Here is a 22880-nt window from a genome sequence, read left to right as displayed (position 1 = left end):
CTCTAAACCACAGTGGTCGTATTCAGTGTGACCTCCCTTTGACCTTTACATGTCTTTAACACTTCTGGACAATATCAGATTTATTTATCAGATTAATTTTCTGTTGTTTTATTCCAGGTTTGATTCAACACATGTCAGATGTTTCTAATTGTCTTGTTCTGCTTCTTGTCATGGGGTCAAAGGTCACAGTAAACCATGACTTTATCCTTTTCAACACATTTAGTTCAGTTTTATATAGAGAGGATGATGCTCCAGCTTTATCAACTGTGCAAAACTGGGAAGCTGAATTCAAGAGGGGTAGGGAGAACGAGGGAGCGGTGAAAAGCAAGAATTTTCATGAAATGTCTGTTGTACTACTTTTCAAAGTCCTAAATGATTTATCCAGTGTGGGTTTATCTGGAAGGAAACCATGCAGTTAGTGTCAGGAAAGGCTGAATTTAATGTGTGCCAAGTTTCATTGCTGTGGAAGAACTCCTTCTTAGTCAGGCCATGAACTTTTCAGCCCCCCCTCGTATTTATTATAACCTGCACCTGTGGTTCGACATGGAATGTGTATTTTGTCTGGTCTGAGATAAATAAGATGGATGAAGCAAAATAAGATAAAAAAAAAAACAAAAACAAACAAAGAAAGCATTGGTCTCAGATCCGGCAAGTGGTCATTTTTCTGTTTTTGATCAAAAACATGAAACTGAAACAATAACACAGTAGCACTAAGTGTGGTTATGGCATGTTTTATTGAATTAAATGTTCATATTATTTAAATGCACTTTGTTTTAGGGGAAAATATTTTGAATTTAGGTAAATGAGAAAGAAAATTCACCTTAGATGAGACATGAAACACCACACACCTATGTTATGGACATCTGTATAATTTTTTTATTATTAATTTTTCCTTTTTTTTCTGTAATAAATGTGATGTTTAGATGAGTCCAGAGTCCGTGTCAGTAAAAGTTAAACAGTAGACAAAGAAACAGAACTGAAGATAAAACACAGATGTGCTTTTTTATCCCGTTTGAAATGACTGTTTCACAACCGGATAAACAAAGATAGATTTAATTTGTTCCTCCTGTCTCAAACAGGTCCATGTAGGCCCCAGAAGGGTCCCATTTGGGTTTATCTGCAGTTTCCATGGTGACCACATGTGTTTGCCCAGATCAGAATCAGAGATCTGAATCTCTCATATTATTTATTCTTCACACTATTTATCCCACGACATTTATCTTTCATGTTATTTGCACTCCTTAAATTCTACGTTTTACAAATATCTTAGTTTGCAACACTTTTAATTTTTTAATGTAAATTACTGTGTCTTTTACTGATATGTGTTGTCTGTCTGTAAATTCTTGCACTGAACTTGAGAGCTTTGCCTCAGTTTTGTTGTACTTGGTACAATGACAATAAAGAGATTCTGATTCTGGTTCTGATTCTGACATGGGCAAACACATGTGGGGTCACCATGGAAACTGCGGACAAACCCACATGGGACCCTTATATGCAGCCCTCATGGAACCCTCCTGGACTTGCTGGCCGGGGACTGTGTTTCTGAAGTTCCTCCTGTTACAGGACTGTTGTCATGGAGCCTGATCACCAGCAGGGGGGGGTGTTTGACCTGGAGGGGCCGTTCACTCAGACTGACGGACCTCAACAAATAAAGAAAGAGAGAAAAACATCAAATAAAGACTGAACTAAACTTCTGTTCCAGATGATATGGACTGGTCTACAGCACAGCGACTTTTCATTCTGCTGATTTTGGAACAAAGATGCAGATGAAGGACTTTGACCCAGAGTGGAGAAGTTTCACACAGACTCAGAGAAAATATGAGGAAAAGTTCAGAAAAGTTCAGATTTGACTCAAATATTGGAACAAAAGGACAAAAACTAAAGCGGAATGGATCCATGAAGGTGGTCCTGGTCTTCCATCACTGGGGGATCATCAGCTGGATCTGAGTCCTTCTCCCACGCGCCTCTGACGCATTTTCCATCACCGGTATAAATGCGCATCCTCCTCCTCGGTCCGCAGCCCAGACCCGCACTCCAGACCCGCTGTGTGTGCGCGCGGCTCCGTGCGTCTCCGACAGCCCGCTATGCGCTCCGCGAGGCGCGCCGGTGTGCGCCGCACCTGCCGCCCCCCGTCCAACTGAAGCCCCGGACCCAGCGGAACCATGGAGGACTCCAACAACACCACGGCCTGGGCCCAGTTCGACAGCCCGTCCGGTAGACCCCCCCGGGCCGGTGCCGGTGCCGGTTCCGAGGAGGAGCAGGTGGAGCTCGGTTACCAGGTGCTCACGTCCTTCCTGCTCGGCGCGCTCATCCTGTGCGCAATCTTCGGGAACGCGTGCGTCGTGGCGGCCATCGCCTTGGAGAGGTCCCTCCAGAACGTGGCCAACTACCTGATCGGCTCCCTGGCCGTCACGGACCTCATGGTGTCGGTGCTGGTGCTGCCCATGGCCGCCCTCTACCAGGTTCTGAACCGCTGGACTCTGGGACAGGTTCCGTGCGACATCTTCGTGTCCCTGGACGTGTTGTGCTGCACCTCGTCCATCCTGCACCTGTGCGCCATCGCCCTGGACCGGTACTGGGCCATCACCGAACCCATAGACTACATGAAGAAGCGGACCCCCCGCAGAGCCGCGGTCCTCATCAGTGTCACCTGGCTGGTGGGCTTCTCCATCTCCGTGCCGCCCATGCTCATCATGCGCTCTCAGCCCAGGAGCGTGGCCGAGGACCGCGCCAACCCCACGCAGTGCCAGATCAGCACGGACCCCTGGTACACCATCTACTCCACCTTCGGGGCCTTCTACATCCCCCTGACCCTCATGCTGGTTCTGTACGGCCGGATCTTCAAAGCGGCCCGGTTCCGGATCAGGAGGACTGTGCGTAAAACGGAGAAAAAGAAAGTTTCGGACTCGTGCTTGGCTCTGTCCCCGGCTCTGTTCCACAAAAAGCCCACGGCGGAGGCGCACGGGAAGAGCTGGAGGCGCACCGCGGAGCCGCGCGTGCTGCCGCTGAGCGTCAACGGCGCCGTGAAGCACGCGGAGGACGGAGAGTCCCTGGAGATCATCGAAGTGCACGGCGGCTCCAGGGGGAACCTGCCGCTGCCCGACACCCCCGGCTCCGCTCCGCTGTTCCAGAACCGGCACGAGAAGGCGACGGAGGCCAAGAGGAAGATAGCGTTGGCCCGCGAGCGCAAGACGGTGAAGACCCTGGGCATCATCATGGGCACCTTCATCCTGTGCTGGCTGCCCTTCTTCATCGTGGCCCTGGTCAAACCCTTCTGCCCGGACTCCCGCTTCATGCCCCGGTGGCTGGAGGACGTCATCAACTGGCTGGGCTACTCCAACTCCCTGCTCAACCCCATCATCTACGCGTACTTCAACAAGGACTTCCAGAGCGCCTTCAACAAGATCATCAAGTGTCACTTCTGCAGACCCTGACCCGGCTCCGAGCCCGACCCTGATCCGGCTCCGAGCCCAACCGAGACCCGGGTCCGAGCCGAACCGAGCCGGATTCAACCTGGAGGAGAACAGGACTCACCCCGGACCCGTCCATCAGCTCCATCCACCCGTGTCTGGTCCTGGTCCTGGTCCTGGTTCTGGACTCTGTAGTCTATGCATAGAAACAACTGTGATGTTTGACTGAAGCTCCGTTTGTTCATCCTGTAAAAAACAAACAAACAAACAAACAAACAATAAACACGAGCCTTTCATACTTTTCTGCAGTGGTGGTGTCAGGTTTTACGGATGAGAATGAACGGATCCAGGAAATTTAAAGGAAGAAAAGAAAAGAAAAGAAAAGAAAAGAAAAGAAAAGAAAAGAAAAGAAAAGAAAAGAAAAGAAAAGGAGTAATAACAGAGGAGGCTGTGCCGTAAATAATAAATAAATGACGTTGAACTGTCCACAGAGGTGTGTTTAAAGAACAGTTTAAATATATTTTTAAATTATTATTATTAGACATAATCATAAATAAACACTTTTATTGATCATCTATGGACAGTAAATCCACTTTGAGTTTACAAATGAATAAAAATTATTTGGACGAAAAACAGTTTTGTGCAACATTTCAACCAATATATTAGATGATTATTATAGTTTTAATGAATTTTGTCATTTATAACCAGTATATTAAATTATTATCAGGCTGCATTTGTAAATTAGAATCTGTTCTTAATTGCTTGCCTGGGTAAATAAAGGTTAAATAAAAATAAATTATTATACAGTTTTAATGAATTTTATCATTTATAACCAATATATTAGGTGATTATGATACAGTTTAATTAATATTTGTCATTTATAACCAATATATTAGATGTTTATTATACAGTTTTAATGAATTTTGCCATTTATAACCAATATATTAGATGTTTATTATACAGTTTTAATGAATTTTGTCATTTATAATCAATATATTGGATGATTACTATATAGTTTAATTAATATTTGCCATTTATAAACAATTTATTTGATGATCATTATATAATTTTAGTTAATATTTGTCATTTATGACCAATATATTAAAAGATTATATACAGTTTTCATGAATTTTATAATTTATAACCAATATATTAGATGCGTATTTTACAGTTTTAATGAATTTTGTTACTTATGACCAATATATTAGATGATTATTATATAGTTTAATTAATACTTGCCATTTACAACCAATATATTAGATGATCATTATACAGTTTTAATGACTTTTGTTATTTATAACCAATATATTAGATGTTTATTATACAGTTTTAACGAATGTTGTTATATAAAAATAGCTAATTTAAAGGCTCATATGAACGGCATGATCATAACACTTTTATCCAACCAAATAAATGGAAGAAAATAAAATAAAAAATAATATCATATATAATAAGAACAAGTCTATATAATAACTAACAAAGCTGTGCCATAAATATATATATTTTTTAAAAAATAAATAAATTCAACTGTCCATAGAGCGAATAAATATGTGAATAAATGGATAAAGTGAATAAGTTTTGTATTACTGTGAATTTTATATTTATAATTATTATTGCAGAAGTTGTAATGAATAAATAAATATAAATAACAACAGAAGCTGTTAATTACTAAAAAAAAACTGCACGAAACATTTAACAGAAACCAACTGGAATAAATTAATAAACCAACGTTTTTCGATTAAAGACTAGAAATATTTAATAATTAAAAAAAACATGAAACATGTTCTGCTTCAGTTTCAAACATTTAAATATTTTATATTCTATCCACTTATTAATTCTTATTCTGTAAAATAATAATTAAAAAGAATCAACAACTGCAGTTTCCTCTGAAATTCAACCACTTTAACGTGTTTCATCCACATATTTGATGCTTACTATAAAGTATAGTTTAATTATCTCATTAATAACTGATGAAGTAAACATCTACAAAATGATAATTTCAACACAACTGTAGTGAAGTAAAATAGTTTTAATTTGTCCTGTTTAAGTGTTAACACGTAATGAGAAAATATTTCACTAGACAAACAGCATTTATAAGACTGTGATAAATAATAATAATAATAATAATAATAATAATAATAATAATAATAATAATAATAATAATAATAATAATAATAAGAAGAAGAAGAAGAAGAAAATAAGGATGATAAACACTTATTTATGTTCAAATGCACATCTTAAATCCACTATGAAACATTCTGTGGATTTTGTAGACTGAATTGGTTAAAAAAACTGAATTGGTTAAAAAAAAAAAAAAAAACACTATGAATTATTTAACATTTCAGTCACATGATAGAAGCTTATTGAAAGTATTGATCAATAACCACAGCAAATAAAGTGTTTTCAGAGCTGATAAAGGTTATTTTACAACCTGACGACACCAACATTTTAATCATTCATTAAGTCTAAACACATTTAATTACACTTCAGGTCAATACAACAATAATACTTTTATTTATTGTGTTAAAACTTCAATATATGAGAAAAATAATGACCTAAATGAGCAGCTTTGACAACATTGAAAAAAAATTCCTTTTTTTTTCTCTAACAGAATATGATTAAATAATTACTCATCCATAATTTATAAACTGATCAATGATACAAACACAGTAAAATACACACCATCCATCCCAGCAGGAAAACAAACAAACACTGAGCTACATCATTATGATAAAATTTACTTGGATTTTTACAAAATAATTGGATTAAAAACCAGTTTTAAACACTTCAGTCCCATATTATGAAGCTTGAATAAATTACATCATTTAAAAATGATATTCTGTCGAATAAGAGGCTTAAAAACCCCTTTGAACTGTATGAAATAAAGTAAATATGAAGTGTTAATACAGTTTGTTGCAGCTTCTAAGCACTGGTAAAGTTTAATATAAATTAAAATCACATTTGTTAATTTAATACGTATTAAATGAATCAGAAAACAGTTGAAACAGAACAAAATGAACCAAATGTTTTTTGTTTTTATTTTTATTTTTTATTTTTATTTATTTATTTATTTATTTTTACAGTGTATCCCAGATCCATTTATTATAAAAAATAATCCAGAATCTAATCAATGATACAATTAAAAACCAACTGGAGGCTTAAACATCTTTATTGATCATCTATCAGGAGTAAATTCACACTAAACTAACGTTCACAAAAAATCTTTGGACGAAAATCAGCTTTTTGCAACCAAATATTAGATAATTATTTTAAAGTTTTGATGAATTTTGTCATTTATAACTAATATATTAAATGTTATTATGGAGATTTAATGAATTTTGTCATTTATAACTGATACTTTTGCCAAAAAAACATAAAAAAAAAAAACAAAAAAAAAAAAAACAGGAGTAAATCAAGCCTAAAGCATTACAACAGGTTCTGTAAGTTATTTAATGCATTAAAATATAATAATAAGACAGAATACATGAGCTGATGTTAGTTTGACAGAATAAAACCTCTTATGTTCTGTTTTCTATCATGGTCTCCAGCTGATTGATTATAAAAATCAGAAATTAATCATCATCTATGAGAAAAAAGGAAAAATTCTCTTTATTTTTTACAATTTAACTGGAAAAAAGTCACATTATTAAAATGTCTCTCAATTTTTTACAACCAAGTATTAGATGTTTTATAGAATCGATTAAAAATGACCACATTTATAAATTTATTTAACGTTGAAACAGATTCTGATGATAACGAAGCATAAATTCAGTTATTTTTGTACTTTAAAGCTCCAGTAAAAACAGTAATTGGAAAAAAAAAACGCACAAATGACAAGAACGGATCCAGAAAATATCCGTTATTTAATGTGAATGAAAGTGTCACTGATTCTGTTTCACAGCAAATTAAATGTCAAAGCAACTGCAAAAAATGTACGGATGTGAAAAGAAAGGATGGAGTTAAACAGATGAGAGAAGAAGAAGAAAGAAAAAAAAGAAGACGAAAAAGAAGAAAAAGAAGGGGAAGAAAAAGAAGAAGAAGAAGAAAAAGAAGAAGAAAGAAGAAAAAGAAGGGGAAAAAGAAGAAAGAAGACAGGAAGCGAAAGAATAAGAAGGAAAAGAAGAAAAGCAGCAGCAGTAGAAGTCTAAGTGGTTTTAAATCAGAGTTTGTCCAAATGTGAAAGTGAAGCAGATTTAAGGACGAACGTTCTGTCAGTTTGACTAAACTGAATGAACAGAATGAACAGAATAAACAGAATAAACAGAATAAACTGAATAAACAGAATGAACAGAATAAACAGAATAAACTGAATGAACAGAATAAACTGAATAAACAGAATAAACTGAATAAACAGAATGAACAGAATAAACAGAATGAACAGAATAAACAGAATAAACAGAATGAACAGAATAAACAGAATGAACAGAATAAACTGAATAAACAGAATGAACAGAATAAACTGAATGAACAGAATAAACAGAATAAACTGAATAAACAGAATAAACTGAATAAACTGAATAAACAGAATGAACAGAATAAACTGAATAAACAGAATGAACAGAATAAACAGAATGAACAGAATAAACTGAATGAACAGAATAAACAGAATGAACAGAATAAACTGAATAAACTGAATAAACTGAATGAACAGAATGAACAGAATAAACAGAATAAACTGAATAAACTGAATAAACAGAATGAACAGAATAAACAGAATAAACAATAAACTGAATAAACAGAATGAACAGAATAAACTGAATGAACAGAATAAACAGAATAAACAGAATAAACTGAATAAACAGAATGAACAGAATAAACTGAATAAACTGAATAAACAGAATGAACAGAATAAACAGAATAAACTGAATAAACTGAATAAACAGAATAAACTGAATAAACTGAATAAACAGAATAAACTGAATGAACAGAATAAACTGAATGAACAGAATAAACAGAATAAACAGAATGAACAGAATAAACAGAATAAACAGAATAAACAGAATGAACAGAATAAACTGAATAAACAGAATAAACTGAATAAACTGAATAAACAGAATAAACTGAATGAACAGAATAAACTGAATAAACTGAATGAACAGAATAAACAGAATAAACTGAATGAACAGAATAAACTGAATAAACTGAATGAACAGAATAAACAGAATAAACAGAATAAACTGAATAAACTGAATGAACAGAATAAACAGAATAAACTGAATAAACAGAATGAACAGAATAAACAGAATGAACAGAATAAACTGAATGAACAGAATAAACAGAATAAACAGAATAAACAGGTGAAAGTGAATCTAATTCATGGCTTTGATGCTGTTTGTTGGTGTACTGGTTCGTTTTTACTGAAGGGCTCCATTCGATTCTGGTCTAATCTGAGTGGGTTTTAACGTGTGTTTCCTTCACCTCAGAGCTGATGAAACAAAATGAAACAACAAAATGAAACTAGAAAAGCACTCGGAGAGCGCAGACCTCCGCCAAGACAGATCTGCCCGCCCCCCCCGAAAATCTGTCCATAACTTTTTGAGTTATCTTGCTAACAAACAAACAAACAAACAAACAAACAAACATGCAAACACACAAAGCAAAGTGATCACAGCACCTCCTGGCGGAGGTAATAACAGGATCACTGTTTTACTGGAAGTCGACGGACTGAGTCACAAACAAACAAACAAACAAACAAACAAACAATGTCACACAAACGTCATTGCACAACAGTGGCTCTTCCTCCGTCACTTCACTCCGGGTGAAGTAAAAAAAAAAAAAAAACAGAACAGAAAAGGGACGTGGAGGGGCCACACAGATGAATGCTGGAGAGGTGGTCGCCATGGCAACAGATGGAGGATGTGAACTCCAGGGGCCGAGGGGCAATTACCTGATGAAAGGCCCCGGACGGAGGGATGACCACAGAGAGGGGCGGACTGCAACAGCTGGAAGAGCCTCACACAACTACAACAACAACGACAACAATAAGACAACAACAACAACACAAAACAAAACAACAACAACACAACATCAACAACAACAACAACAACATCAACACAACACAGCTGTCTGTTTGGTTATCTGTCTATGTGTTTGTTTATTTATTTTTGTCTGTTCATTGTTCTGTTTACATGCTTGTTTATTTGTTTTGTCTGTTTATTTATCTCTGTGTTAATTTTGTTGTTTGTTTTTCTGTTTGTGTGCTTATTTTTCTCTCTGTCTGTCTCTGCTTATTTGCTTTGTCTGTTTGTTCATTTTTCTATGTTTGTTTGTTTATTTCTTATCTACTTACATAAGATAAAATCTATTGGTTTATATTTAAAATCTGTTTTAACCCCATGATGATCAACAGAGGAGCAGAGAAGTATTCTCAGCAGTAGTTTTGTTGCATCTAATGTGTTTGATGAACTTTTGTATGTTTTTATTGTTGTTGTTTTCAGCACATGTTTGTGTTTGTGCTTCAGCTGTGGCTGCAGTTAAAGGAGACCTGAGGAGTTCGTTCATTGGTTTATTTTATTCATCACATTCATTTTCTATGATGAAACCGGTCTGTGATGAAACTCTTTGTTATTAATTCAATCCATATTATTTTCGCTCCACCATCTTTTTTGGTTCATAACCAAACATTAGCCTGAAAACAACTGTTCTGTTTTTGTGTATTTGTTGTTGTATTGTCAGTGGTTATTGCTCTATTCTGATGTTAAGGGTTAAAACGTAAAGGTTCATTCAGTTTATTAATATTTACATTTTATCCATCAAAGTACACACAGTACCTGGCATTAGCATTAGCAGTTAGCATTAGCAGTATTAGCATTAAGGGTTAAAATGTAAAGATTGATTAAGTTTATCATCTATATTTTACCCATCATAGTACACACAGTACCTGGCATTAGCATTAGCATTATTAGCATTAAGGGTTAAAATGTAAAGGTTCATTCAGTTTATTTTAATCTGGATGTGATTGACAGCTGTATTTATTTAGTCTCATGGTTTAGACTGAGAGGAGAAAGCTGCAGATATTAGATGTGTTCTACGTGTGTGTGTGCAAGTGTGTGTGTGTGTGCGTGTGTGTGTGTTCAGCATTATTTAACTTATTTTAAGATTGAAACATTTTGCACATGAGTAAACTTCCCTTTTTCCAGTTACCGGTGACGTGTAAACATGTAAAAACCTTCAGAAACAGTGGGTTCCATGGTCCAGGATGTGCTGGGAACCCCCCCCCTCCCAGTGAGTGGAACCACGGTCCGAACACCAGGACACCACCGACGTCTCATTGAACCTGTGACAAAAAACCAAAACAGACTGAAGCAAGCGTGTGTTCACTGCAGATGTTTGTGCTGTTTCCTCAGAGGCCGTCCACCACAACACTTGGCTGAGATTTGAGTGTGGATTAAATTTCATCCCTTCGTTCTTCAGACACTCAGTGGCGTTTCCCCTGGGGGTGGGGGGGGGGGGGGGGGGGGGGGGGGGGGGGGGCGTCAGCGTTCTGCTGTCAGAGGGATTACATCACACACATTGACAGCCCAGAATAAACCCCCTCCTCCTGGTTTTGGATTCTGTCTCAGAGCTTAAAAACAGCAGAATGGGACAAAAATGAACCAAAAATAATTACTGACTCAGTGAAAGAGGAAAAAAAACAGCTTTATTTTAAGACTGGGAACGACATTCTAAGAAGCAGGAATTTATAAAAGTGTTCTGTTCAAATTATACTGTTTTCACTTCATTATGTAACAGTTCAAATCTATCCTCTGCAAATGAATGAACATTTTATTTCCAATAAATAAAAATCACAATAACCCTCAACTCTCACCTCAGCATTTTTAATTGAAAACATTAGGAAAAATTTGTTCCTGTGTCAAAGGTGTCTGTTGATATTTACAAAACTTTGCAAACAAACATATATTTAACTGTAATGTATCAAAAATAACAAATCTTTATAAGTAAATGTTGTGTGCAAAATGAAAAGTGCCATCTTTTATTAATAAGAAAAAAATTCAATTGGTCATTAATGAATAAATGAACCTTCCATTAACAAAAAAAAAATTATCGCCAAATTATTTCAACTCATTTTGAATAATATAAAATATAAATGTTCTTAAAATGTCACCAAAGCTTGAACAAGATGGTTAACAATAAAACTGTTATATGAATATATTTATTGTGTTTTATATTCCAGTATTAACACTCATTCTTTTATTTTGTATTCAGTTTAAGATGATTTATCTCCTGTCTTCTTCCAGTTCCCCCTGTGCTCTCCAACGCTGTGGTGGTTGAACAGGTGCAGCTGAATACTGGATCTGATGGTGGCTTCCTTGGATCCAAACAGTCCAGTTTGTGTTTTCGTACTGACAGTAAACGCAGCAGCAGCAGACTCAGGTGTCAGACCTTCACATTCAGGTGTTACTGTTGGATTCTGCTGCTGTTCCAGGGTTTCTCTGGAGATCTGAACCAACCAACCATCGGAGCATGAGGTCGTGACGCTTCACTGACTCCAGTCACGACTCTCTGTGTCGACATCTTTATTAAATTAGCTGCTGCTCCGCCGAGGCCGTGCTGGGGGTTCACCTGCGACCCCTCCACCGCTAAAGCAGTCACCCTGTGGGAAACACAGGACGGTGTTTCCAAGCACACGCAGTGAATGAAGAGGCGTTCAAGTCTGGTGGTGAGATGGTTTGGATGGTGGAGAGGTGTGTGGGCGGAGGAAGATAAAAAGTGGAGATGATATGATGAACAGAGGCAAAAAAAAAAAAAAACAGAATGAAAGTGTTCAGAACCTGTAGTGGGTCTGTACAAGCACTGGGATTCTCTGGTTTATGGAGGTCCCTGAACTGCTACTGGTAATAGAGGTCAGACTGTTCATATATATATATATATATATATATATATATATATATATATATATATATATATATATATATATATATATATATATATATATATATATATATATATATATATATATATATATATAGTGAGTTCTGAATGGCCCTCCAGACCGGTCTGACTAAACCCACAGGACCGTTTGTCCCAGAACTCCTTCAGTCCAAGCGCTGTTGGTGTGAACTGTGTCATCTTCATCTCCTTTTCTAATCTGTGTGGTGACGGTGACAGGAAACATCGTTAACGTCGCCCTCAGCATCGGAACCAAAAACACGTCCAGTGTTTGTGAAGATGGGAGTGAGTAATCAGAGTTTAATCTGTCTCAAATGTCCTCAGCAGCAATTACACACACGAAGACATTCACCCGACAAGAAGACATCCATCCGACTGTCCTGCCTTCATTCAGCCTCTGAACGACTGCTTTGGATTCTGAAGGATGGACAGGAAACACACTAAATCTGTCCATCCATCCATCCATCCATCCATCCATCTGCAAAACTATATACTGTTTGAAACATATTTTCCTTTTGGCATCTTTTGGTCACTTTATTAAAACTCATTCTATTTCAGACTAAATACAGGATGTTTTTACTTTGTCAAATGTCATAAATCATTAACGATCGTATGTGAGACATAAATAATGTCTGTAACTCATAGAGGAGTTGGTCAGGATGACAGATTCTGTAACATGTTGATACTAAAATAGTTAAAATATGTGTGAATAAAACACAGTGAATGTTAAAAACAGTTGACGTTTTCATTGAATGAACCTCCTCTGTTTTCCACCTGTTGTCATCCATTCAGTCGTCACATGAGGAACTTGTGCGTTTCATCTGTGACTCACAGAGAAACGAGCAGAAACAGCTGCAGAAAAGCACCAACAACAAACACAAAGACTCTGTTTGATGTTGGATGTGACGTTCAAAACACCACTCACTGAGCTGCAGGTCCAGGTCCAGGTCCAGGTCTGGGTCCAGGTCCAGGCCCAGGCCCAGGTTCAGGTCCAAGCCTGGGTCCAGGTTCAGGTCCAGGTCCAGGTCTGCTTTGGACCCATCTGACTCACTCTGATGTTTTGGTAGATGTTGGACGTCTGAGTGACTGGACCGACATCTGACATGTTGGACACAAACGTCCAATGAGGAGACGATGGTGACAGACGTGAAAGGACAACTGTCCATCAAGGTTCGAAAAGTTTTGGATTTTTCATCATAGTTTAGTTTTCTTTAGTTTTGACCATTTTTTTCCCTCTAATTCAGTTCGTTTTAATTAGTTTTTAGAGCAGGTTTGCTGGTTTTTAATAGTTTTTATTATTTTCTAAATGCTTAGTTTTAGTTTAGTTTTAGTATTAATTTTAGTTTTGTCATCTCTTTTATCTTCTTCTCCGTCATATTCAAATAAATCCCAGACAGGACTCTGCTGCTTTCTCCTAACTTTAGTCTCCATGTTTCCAGGTAGAGTGGGGACCAGAAGACGACTGGAAACCACAAGTGAACACAAGTGACGGACCGTTAAATATCATATGTTGCCGCTAGCTAAAATTGCTCGAGTGAAATAAATCAATTTCATATCAATCCGACACTGACGAAAATGAAGGGAATTTTATCCATAATTTTTATACATTTTAGTTAGTTTTGTAAACACACAATACAGTTTCAGTTAGTTATGTTTTTTTCTTTTAATTATAGCTTTTATTTATTTCAGTTAACGAAAATGTTTTTTCAGTTCTAGTTTTTGCCATTTCGTTAGTTTTCATTAATGATAATAACTTTGCTGTCCGTGTTTGTTGACAAGAGTTTCACAGCTTTATACAAAAAACCCCCCCAAAAACAAACAAACTGAAATCTGTCCACGGCAAAGGACATTATATATATATATATTTTTTTTTTAAAGCATCTGAAAAAATTGTTGCATCATGATGTTTCAAATATAGGAAATGACTGAATTAAAAAAAGCCCAGACTTGTACTTTCCTGGGTCTCAGGAGGTTAAATACCTTCTTAATAAAACCATATTAAAAAAAAAAAAAAATCAAAATGCATTTCAACTTTTGCCTAATTTTGAGAAACAAAATCAATCTAATAAAAGTCTAGATCCTTTTTTTCATAATTCATGCGTGAAAGGGTTAAGAACCGACGCCAAACGGAGGCTCTTCTGCGAAATGTTTCACCGTTGTGCAAGGAATTTCAATGTGGATTCTCAAAACAGATGAATAGCATTTTCAGATCAAAACCTTCAATTAATATTAATGATCTGCAGAACACAAACACATTCATATTCATCCGTCCAGACCAACCCTGGGCTGATTTAATTGCTGCAGCGGTAAATTATTACAAATGTGTTTCCTGCTCAGCTTAGGCCAATTAACAGACGATGCTGCAGCGCACGCACAGATTGGATTAACGGGCTTTTAGCGTGGAGACAACGAGCAGACGAAGAAGAAGAGGAAGAGGATGAAGGAGGAGAGAAGACTAAAGAGGCTCGTCAACGTCTGGGTTTTCAGCCGAGAAAACAACAAACTGCCTCCTGAAGTTGAACGGATGAATAATAGACGAGACCTGGTGGGAAAAAGGAAAAGCCACATGGTTAAATATTGAAGAGAATCCATCCGAACCGAGGTGGATGCTGCGGTTACCATGACAACATCAGACAGGTGTGAGGGCGGGGACCTACCTGGACACGTCCAGGGTTCAGCCCGTTATTCTGCTCAGATGAGGCTTTGCAGGCAAGTTCAGATTCAAAGACAGAAGAAATGGAAAAGTGGGTGAAACAGTGAAGCTTTCATCCACATTTAAAGAAAAATAATCGGTTTATTATGTGGAGAAAGCAAAATATTTCATTATTTGTGTTTTTAGTTGTTACAAACGGTACAAATCAGTGTTTTTCAACCTTGGGGTCAGGACCCCACATGAGGTCGCCTGAAATTTCTAGTAATTTATGAAAATTGAGAAAAACTTACTGTAAAAAAGTATATGGTGTGTTGACAAAGACAATCCCAATCCATAAAAGACAAACTGTGGGTGTGGAACTGCAGCTCTGTGGTTCTGTTTATCTGTCACATGTTCATTGTGGTCAGTTTCAGATGCTGCAGCTCTTTCATAATTCATAGTTTCAGTTCTTGTTTGTTCAGTATTAATTGTCCTCCTTGTAAATCACAGCTGGACTGACTGGACAGATCCTGACCGAGGAAAATCCAATTCTCCCTTTGTGCAGTAATCTACACCTGGATTTACTGCCTCTGTCCACAATAATGTACATTATATAGTCTAAATGTCCTCTAAAATGAAAGTTTATTTGTAACATAGTATAGCAAACTATTACATGATCCTTGAAAAACAAATTAATTTTAGCCAAAAAAATGGCTTTGTTCTGGGGTTGCCAGAAATGTTTGATGTTAAAATGGAGTCACAAGCCAAAAAAGGTTGGGAACCACTGGTATTTATGTTTTAAACTGCCAGTGAAAGGACTTACATTCTAAAAAAACTACTGAACATGATCTGTCAGTGGTTAACCCTTCAGTATCTGCCCACAGGTCTGACATAAACACCAACAGCCCATCATGTGCACAGCATCAGTCAGGTCCAAGGGTTTTCATTCAGTTTGGTTTGAACTTTTCTAGATTATTTTTTATGTATATATTTTAACTACTTGAAAAATACCAAATACTCAATAAATGTCATATTTTTAACCCTTTAAATGCCATGTTTGTAATGTAAACAAACCATATTTTTTGATTTCAGTATAAATTAGATTAGTTATGAGTTTTATTTTTTCATCCTGGCATATGATTAACACTAACACTGGTGAATATACATTATGAGTTTGAAGTGTGTCTGTCCTCAGTCCTGTTGGACTACCTTTGTCCTGTGTCTCTGTCCCTCAGGTCCAGTCAGTGTCCTGGTTCTGTCCTCTGTAGACTGGTACCCTGTCCCCCTGCTGACACAGGACTGTGGACGTAAACATATGCCATGGGTCTGTCCGGGTCCAGGACCAGGACAGGGGACCAGGTACCCAGGCTGCGTCCACACCACTACGCTCCTGGAATTTCTCTTTTGCTGATTCTAAAGCCTGTCAGCCCTGCGATGAACTGGTCACATGTCCAGGGTGTACCCCGCCTTCGCCCTTAAGCAGCTGGGATAGGGTCCAAGCGACCCCTGTGACCCCAGTGAGGATGAAGCAGGTTCAGAAAATGAATGAATGATTCTAACAGTTTGTGGTCCAGACTCGTATGGTTTCCATAAATCTGTGCGTCCAGGTGGAACTGGTCCAACTGGGTTCAACACTGTCATATGTAGTCCACGCCTGTATGTGGCGCTGTCCACAAACACAGACAGAGCCGATGGCAGGAGACATGAAAACCACAGAAGAACGCACTGAGCATGTGCAGGAGGTTCAGCCCAGGGTTTTCTTCTTCTGGTCACATGGCACTATGGTCGTCATGGTTTCCATACAGTGGTGTTGGTCCGATTCATACGCCAACTCCAGGAGGGCGGAGCCAACACCAGGGGGGTGGAGGTGGGACATGTTTATGCTCTGGGAAAAAATACCATTTTCAGGCACAGACAACACCGGTGTCATGTGACCAAAGGACCAAACCATAGTAAACTGTGGTGGACTGACATAATGTGACTGTGGTGTGTACGGGGTGGGGGGTTACTCCATATATGAGCACAGTACTGTGGACACAAGAGGACAATGAGTTCATGGAACAGTGTCCATGATTGGATCTGGGACAGCGTGTCCTTACTGCTGATTGGAACTGGTCAAATGAGGACATCTGATTGGCTCTGTGGAAATGGACACGCCCATATTTGGTACTGTGACAGTAGACAGGACCTTATTATTTTGGTTCTAGGTCAAATGTAGAAGAAGAGTGTTAGTGTAGGAATTTAACACTGTTTATTATGGGATGATTTTAGTGGATGGGTCAGAATTTTAAAAAATCATGCAAAAATGAACTTTTTGAATTCTGACCTAAAAGAAATTGTGAAAAATAATCTGACCTTTAATAACAGGATGTGCAGTGTGTGTACAATATGCTCACCTGCACACTGGGGGGTTCATAATAATATACAGGTGAAATAGAAAAGTGACCGGAACAGTGGGGTTTTCAGTCACATTTAAAGGGGAAAAAAATCCATGTATTATGTATAAAATACAAAATATTTCATTACGTGTGTTTTTAGTTGTTAAAAATAGTGTAATAATTTTTTAAACTGCCAGTGAAAAGACTCAAAATCTAAAAAACTAACGAACATTTAAAGGATTTCCCTCTCATTCTTTACTAATATGTGGGTGAAACTGAAATGTGAACAGAACCGTGTGTTTTCATCCAAACGAATCACAGATTTGAACAAAATCTACGTACATGTTTATCCTCCTGATCCTCATTCCAGATCCAGAGGTTCATTTGAATGAACAGTTGGTGGTTTGGGCGTCTTTTACAGTAGGTGTTGTAGTCCTGAACACATACACACAGTTTGATTAACAAATACACAGCATGAAACCAGACTTCATCCACCTCCTACTGAGGCTTTTATTTATTTAGAGTTCATTTCAATGTGCTGTTGAACTGAGAACAGCCATCCCATGGATGTATCAGTGTGTGTCACTGATGTTTGTGACACTTTTACAGAAGTAATTAAAGGAAATATGAAGAATGAGAACAGACTGAAAGAAAAACATATAGTAAAGCTCATTACAGCTGATTACAGACAGAAACATGAATCCACCTGTAAAATAACACACGAGTACAGCAGGTCTGATACTAAATAAAACCATATTAACTCTTTTCCACTTCCTTCCACATAATTAGTGTTCATTTTCTCCTATTTAACACGTTCCAAAGCTTAGAACTGCAGAACCACAAGGACTAAAGGAATCAATGACACCTCATTTAAAGGTAATAACCTCTAGTGTCAGAACATTTCAATATAAAACTCAGAATTTCATTCTTTGCCGCTTGTGATTAAACACTAAATATTTCACTGTTTTCATCTGGGTGAATATGACTTCACTCGGTTATTTTGAATGAATGAATGGAATAAAAAAAAAAAAAAAAAAAAAAACTAACTGGTCATTATGAAGATGTTTTTTTCTACATTTTTGTTTCCGTCACCTTATGTCTCATTTTGTTTTCATGTTGTTGCATTATTTACAGGTTATTTAAAGCCAGTCATCTGGTTTCTGTAACTTTAACCTGTTCCTTCCATATAATTAGTGTTGATTTTCTTCTATGTACCAAGTTCCAAAGGTTAGAACTGCAGAACCACAAGGACAAGATGAATCAATGACACCTCATATGAAGGTCATAACCTCTAGTTTCAGAACATTTATATAAATAACATAAATCAGGTTAAGAGTTTGGTTGAATCTTTGTCTTCTGGGTTTATTTTCTTCATATCACTGGTGAAACACTAAATATTTCACTGTTTTTGTCTTGGTGAATATGATTTTACAATATTATATATGTGTGTGTGTGTATATATATATATATATATATATATATATATATATATATATATATATATATATATATATATATATATATATATAGCTACTCCCCCTTGAACTGCCACCTTATCGTGGTGGGGGAGTTTGTGTGCCCGAATGATCCCAGGAGCTATGTTGTCGGGGGCTTCATGCCCCTGGTAGGGTCTCCCAAGGCAAACAGGTCCTGGGTGACGGGCCAGACTAAGAGCAGTTCAGAAGCCCATATGAATAAGAACCACCTAAAGAACGTGACGTCGCCCGGTACGGCGCAGCCGGGGCCCCACCCTGGAGCCAGGCCTGGGGTTGGGGCTCGTATGCGAGCGCCTGGTGGTCGGGCCTATGCCCACGGGGTCCGGCCGGGCCCAGCCCGAAAGAGCGACGTGGGCCCACCCTCCGATGGACTCACCACCCATCGAGGGAATCATAGGGGCCGGGTGCAGTGTGGATTGGGTGACAGTCGAAGGCAGGGAGCCCGACAACCCGATCCCCGGACACGGAGTCTAGCTCTTGGGACATGGAATGTCACTTCGCTGGGGGGGAAGGAGCCAGAGCTTGTGAGGGAGGTTGAGAGATACCGTCTAGATATAGTCGGGCTCACCTCCACACATAGCTTGGGCTCTGGAACCCAACCCCTCGAAAGGGGCTGGACTCTCCACTTCTCTGGTGTTGCCCGCGGTGAGAGGCGGCGGGCTGGTGTGGGCTTGCTCATAGCCCCTCAGCTCAGCCGCCATGTGTTGGAGTTCACCCCGGTGAACGAGAGGGTCGCGTCCCTACGCCTTCGGGTCGGGGACAGGTGCCTCACTGTTGTTTCGGCCTACGGGCCCGAACGGCAGTGCAGAGTACCCGGCCTTCTTGGAGTCTCTGGAGGGGGTGCTGGATGGTGCTCCGACGGGGACTCCATTGTTCTCCTGGGCGACTTCAATGCCCACGTGGGCAACGACAGTGAGACCTGGAGGGGAGTGATGGGGAGGAACGGCCTCCCTGATCTGAACCCGAGTGGTGTTCTGTTACTGGACTTCTGTGCTAGTCACAGTTTGTCCATAACAAACACCATGTTCGAACACAGGGATGTCCATAAGTGCACTTGGCACCAGGACACCCTAGGCCGGAGGTCGATGATCGACTTCATTGTCGTATCATCAGACCTCCGGCCGCGTGTTTTGGACACTCGGGTGAAGAGAGGGGCAGAGCTGTCAACCGATCACCACCTGGTGGTGAGTTGGATCCGCTGGCAAAGGAGGAAACCGGACCGACTCAGCAGGCCCAAACGTGTTGTGAGGGTCTGTTGGGACGTCTGGCAGAACCCGATGTCAGTGTGGTCTTCAACTCCCACCTCCGGGAGAGCTTCTCCCAGATCCCGGGGAAGGCTGGGGACATTGAGTCCGAGTGGACCATGTTCTCCACCTCCATTGTCGAAGCGGCTGCTCGGAGCTGTGGTTGCAAGGTCTCCGGTGCCTGTTGTGGCGGCAATCCCCGAACCCGGTGGTGGACCCCGGAAGTAAGGGATGCCGTCAAGCTGAAGAAGGAGTCTTATTGGGCCTTGTTGGCCCGTGGGACTCCCGAGGCAGCTGATGGGTACCGGAAGGCCAAGCGTGCTGCAGCCCAGGCGGTTGTGGAGGCAAAAACTCAGGTCTGGGTGGAGTTTGGGGAGGCCATGGAGGAGGACTATCGGTCGGCCTCGAGGAAATTCTGGCAAACCATCTGGCGCCTCAGGAGGGGAAAGCAGTGCGCCACCAACACTGTTTACAGTGGAAGTGGGGAGCTGCTGACCTCAACTGGGGATGTTGTCGGGCGGTGGAAGGAATACTTTGAGGATCTCCTCAATCCCACTGCCACGTCTTCCATAGAAGAAGCAGAGGCTGAGGTCTCAGAGGTGGACTCGTTCATCACCCAAGCTGAAGTCACCGAGGTGGTTGGCAAGCTCCTCGGTGGCAGGGCACCGGGGGTGGATGAGATTCGCCCTGAGTACCTTAAGTCTCTGGATGTGCAGGGACTGTCTTGGTTGACACGTCTCTGTAACATCCCGTGGCGGTCGGGGACAGTACCTCTGGATTGGCAGACCGGGGTGGTGGTTCCCCTTTTTAAGAAAGGGGACCGGAGGATGTGCTCCAACTATAGGGGGATCACACTCCTCAGCCTCCCGGGGAAAGTCTATTCCAGGGTACTGGAGAGGAGGATCCGACCGATAGTCGAACCTCGAATCCAGGAGGAACAATGCGGTTTTTGTCCTGGTCGTGGAACGCTGGACCAGCTCTATACTCTCCATCGGGTGCTCGAGGGTTCATGGGAGTTCGCCCAACCAGTCCACATGTGTTTTGTGGATCTGGAGAAGGCGTTCGACCGTGTCCCTCGTGGTATCTTGTGGGGGGTGCTTCGGGAGTATGGGGACCGGGGCCCTTTGCTAAGGGCAGTCCGGTCCTTGTATGACCGAAGCAGGAGCCTGGTTCGCATTGCCGGCAGTAAGTCAGACCTGTTCCAGGTGCATGTTGGACTCCGGCAGGGCTGCCCTTTGTCACCGGTTCTGTTCATAATTTTTATGGACAGAATTTCTAGGCGCAGCCAAGGGCCGGAGGGGGTCCGGTTTGGGGACCACAGGATTTCATCTCTGCTTTTTGCAGATGACATTGTCCTGTTGGCCTCATCGAACCTGGACCTTCAGCGTGCACTGGGGCGGTTTGCAGCCGAGTGTGAAGCGAGCGGGATAAGGATCAGCACCTCCAAATCCGAGGCCATGGTTCTCGACCGGAAAAAGGTGGTTTGCCCTCTCCGGGTCGGTGGGGAGTCTTTGCCCCAAGTGGAGGAGTTTAAGTACCTCGGGGTCTTGTTCACGAGTGAGGGAAGGATGGAGCGTGAGATTGACAGACGGATCGGTGCAGCGTCTGCAGTGATGCAGTCGCTGTACCGGTCGGTTGTGGTAAAGAAGGAGCTGAGCCGAGAGGCGAAGCTCTCGATTTACCGGTCAATCTACGTTCCCACCCTCACCTATGGTCATGAGCTTTGGGTCATGACCGAAAGGACAAGATCCCGGATACAAGCGGTTAAAATGAGTTTCCTCCGTCGGGTGGCTGGGCGCACCCTTAGGGATAGGGTGAGGAGCTCAGTCACCAGGGAGGAGCTCGGAGTAGAGCCGCTGCTCCTCCGCGTCGAGAGGGGCCAGCTGAGGTGGCTCGGGCATCTGTTTCGGATGCCTCCTGGACGCCTCCCTGGGGAGGTGTTCCGGGCATGTCCCACCGGGAGGAGACCTCGGGGAAGACCCAGGACACGCTGGAGAGACTATGTCTCTCGGCTGGCCTGGGAACGCCTCGGGATCCCCCCGGAAGAGCTGGAGGAGGAGTCTGGGGAGAGGGAAGTCTGGGCATCCCTGCTTAGACTGTTACCCCCGCGACCCGGCCCCGGATAAGCGGAAGAGAATGGATGGATGGATGGATGGATACAGCATATACCCAATAATTTCCCTGTGGGATTAATGAAGTATTCGGATTCTGATATCAGCCATTTCTGATTCCAATTGATCAACTACAAGTCGAGTTATCATTTGTTGTTCCTACAACTTGGCCAGTTTGGATCAGGGGCGTAGAATTGCGTATGGACCCGTCCTACCAATATCCAGCCACTGCTGTGTACTCACTATCAGTCCAACCGCTGTCTGTTGTGTTCAGTCAATGATTCTGGCACACAAAGGGTTAACAGTCGGTCTCTGCTAGAAGTCCCATCTCTAACGTAAATATCGCTCTCCGATTGGTTCTTTGGTTTTGCTAACGTACATGTGATTGGTCGTCCCCGCTGTCACTCCATCTACTTGTAAAAGGAACCTGCTAGTTGGAGCGCTAACGTAAGTTTTCAGTATGTTTGTATTTGTTCTGAGTCACATCAGTTAGACAGATTTGAATATCAGTGGAGTCATTCACATGAACATTTGCACATGTGTGTGTTTGCGTGCATTCGCGCCTGTGTGTGTGTGCTCGGTAATTAGGATGTAAATGATGTCAAAGAAAACTGGACAGAAGACACTTCTGTAGGAGTCACAGTGTCAGTTAGTTCAAGGGTCTAGAACTGCAGAGGCTCAACAACACAAATATTAAATAAAAGACAATATTTAATGCCA

The 22880-nt window shown here is 40.6% G+C and overlaps 1 protein-coding gene across 1 annotated transcript; it reads left to right on the top strand.

Annotated features, from left to right (window-relative positions):
* The first annotated feature begins 1759 nt into the window (after nucleotides 1–1759).
* Nucleotides 1760–3674, top strand: LOC115429317 (5-hydroxytryptamine receptor 1A-beta-like). The gene is made up of 2 exons (XM_030148650.1): nucleotides 1760–3427; nucleotides 3474–3674. The coding sequence occupies exons 1-2, from the start codon at nucleotides 2163–2165 to the stop codon at nucleotides 3637–3639; spliced, it is 1431 nt and encodes a 476-aa protein (XP_030004510.1). The 5' UTR covers nucleotides 1760–2162; the 3' UTR covers nucleotides 3640–3674.
* Nucleotides 3675–22880: the final 19206 nt, after the last annotated feature.

Source organism: Sphaeramia orbicularis, chromosome 12 (genome assembly GCF_902148855.1).
Source record: "Sphaeramia orbicularis chromosome 12, fSphaOr1.1, whole genome shotgun sequence".
NCBI classification, from domain to species: Eukaryota; Metazoa; Chordata; class Actinopteri; order Kurtiformes; family Apogonidae; genus Sphaeramia; species Sphaeramia orbicularis.
Note: the sequence above shows the minus strand (reverse complement) of the source record. Positions and strands in the feature narration are given on the sequence as shown.

Excerpts from the sequence above, each read along its gene's own strand:
- LOC115429317 (XM_030148650.1), top strand. The coding sequence starts at position 2,163 with ATGGAGGACTCCAACAACACCACGGCCTGGGCCCAGTTCGACAGCCCG. Across the intron at positions 3,428-3,473 it reads ATCAAGTGTCACTTCTGCAG|ACCGAGACCCGGGTCCGAGC; the intron begins ACCCTGACCCGG and ends GCTCCGAGCCCA.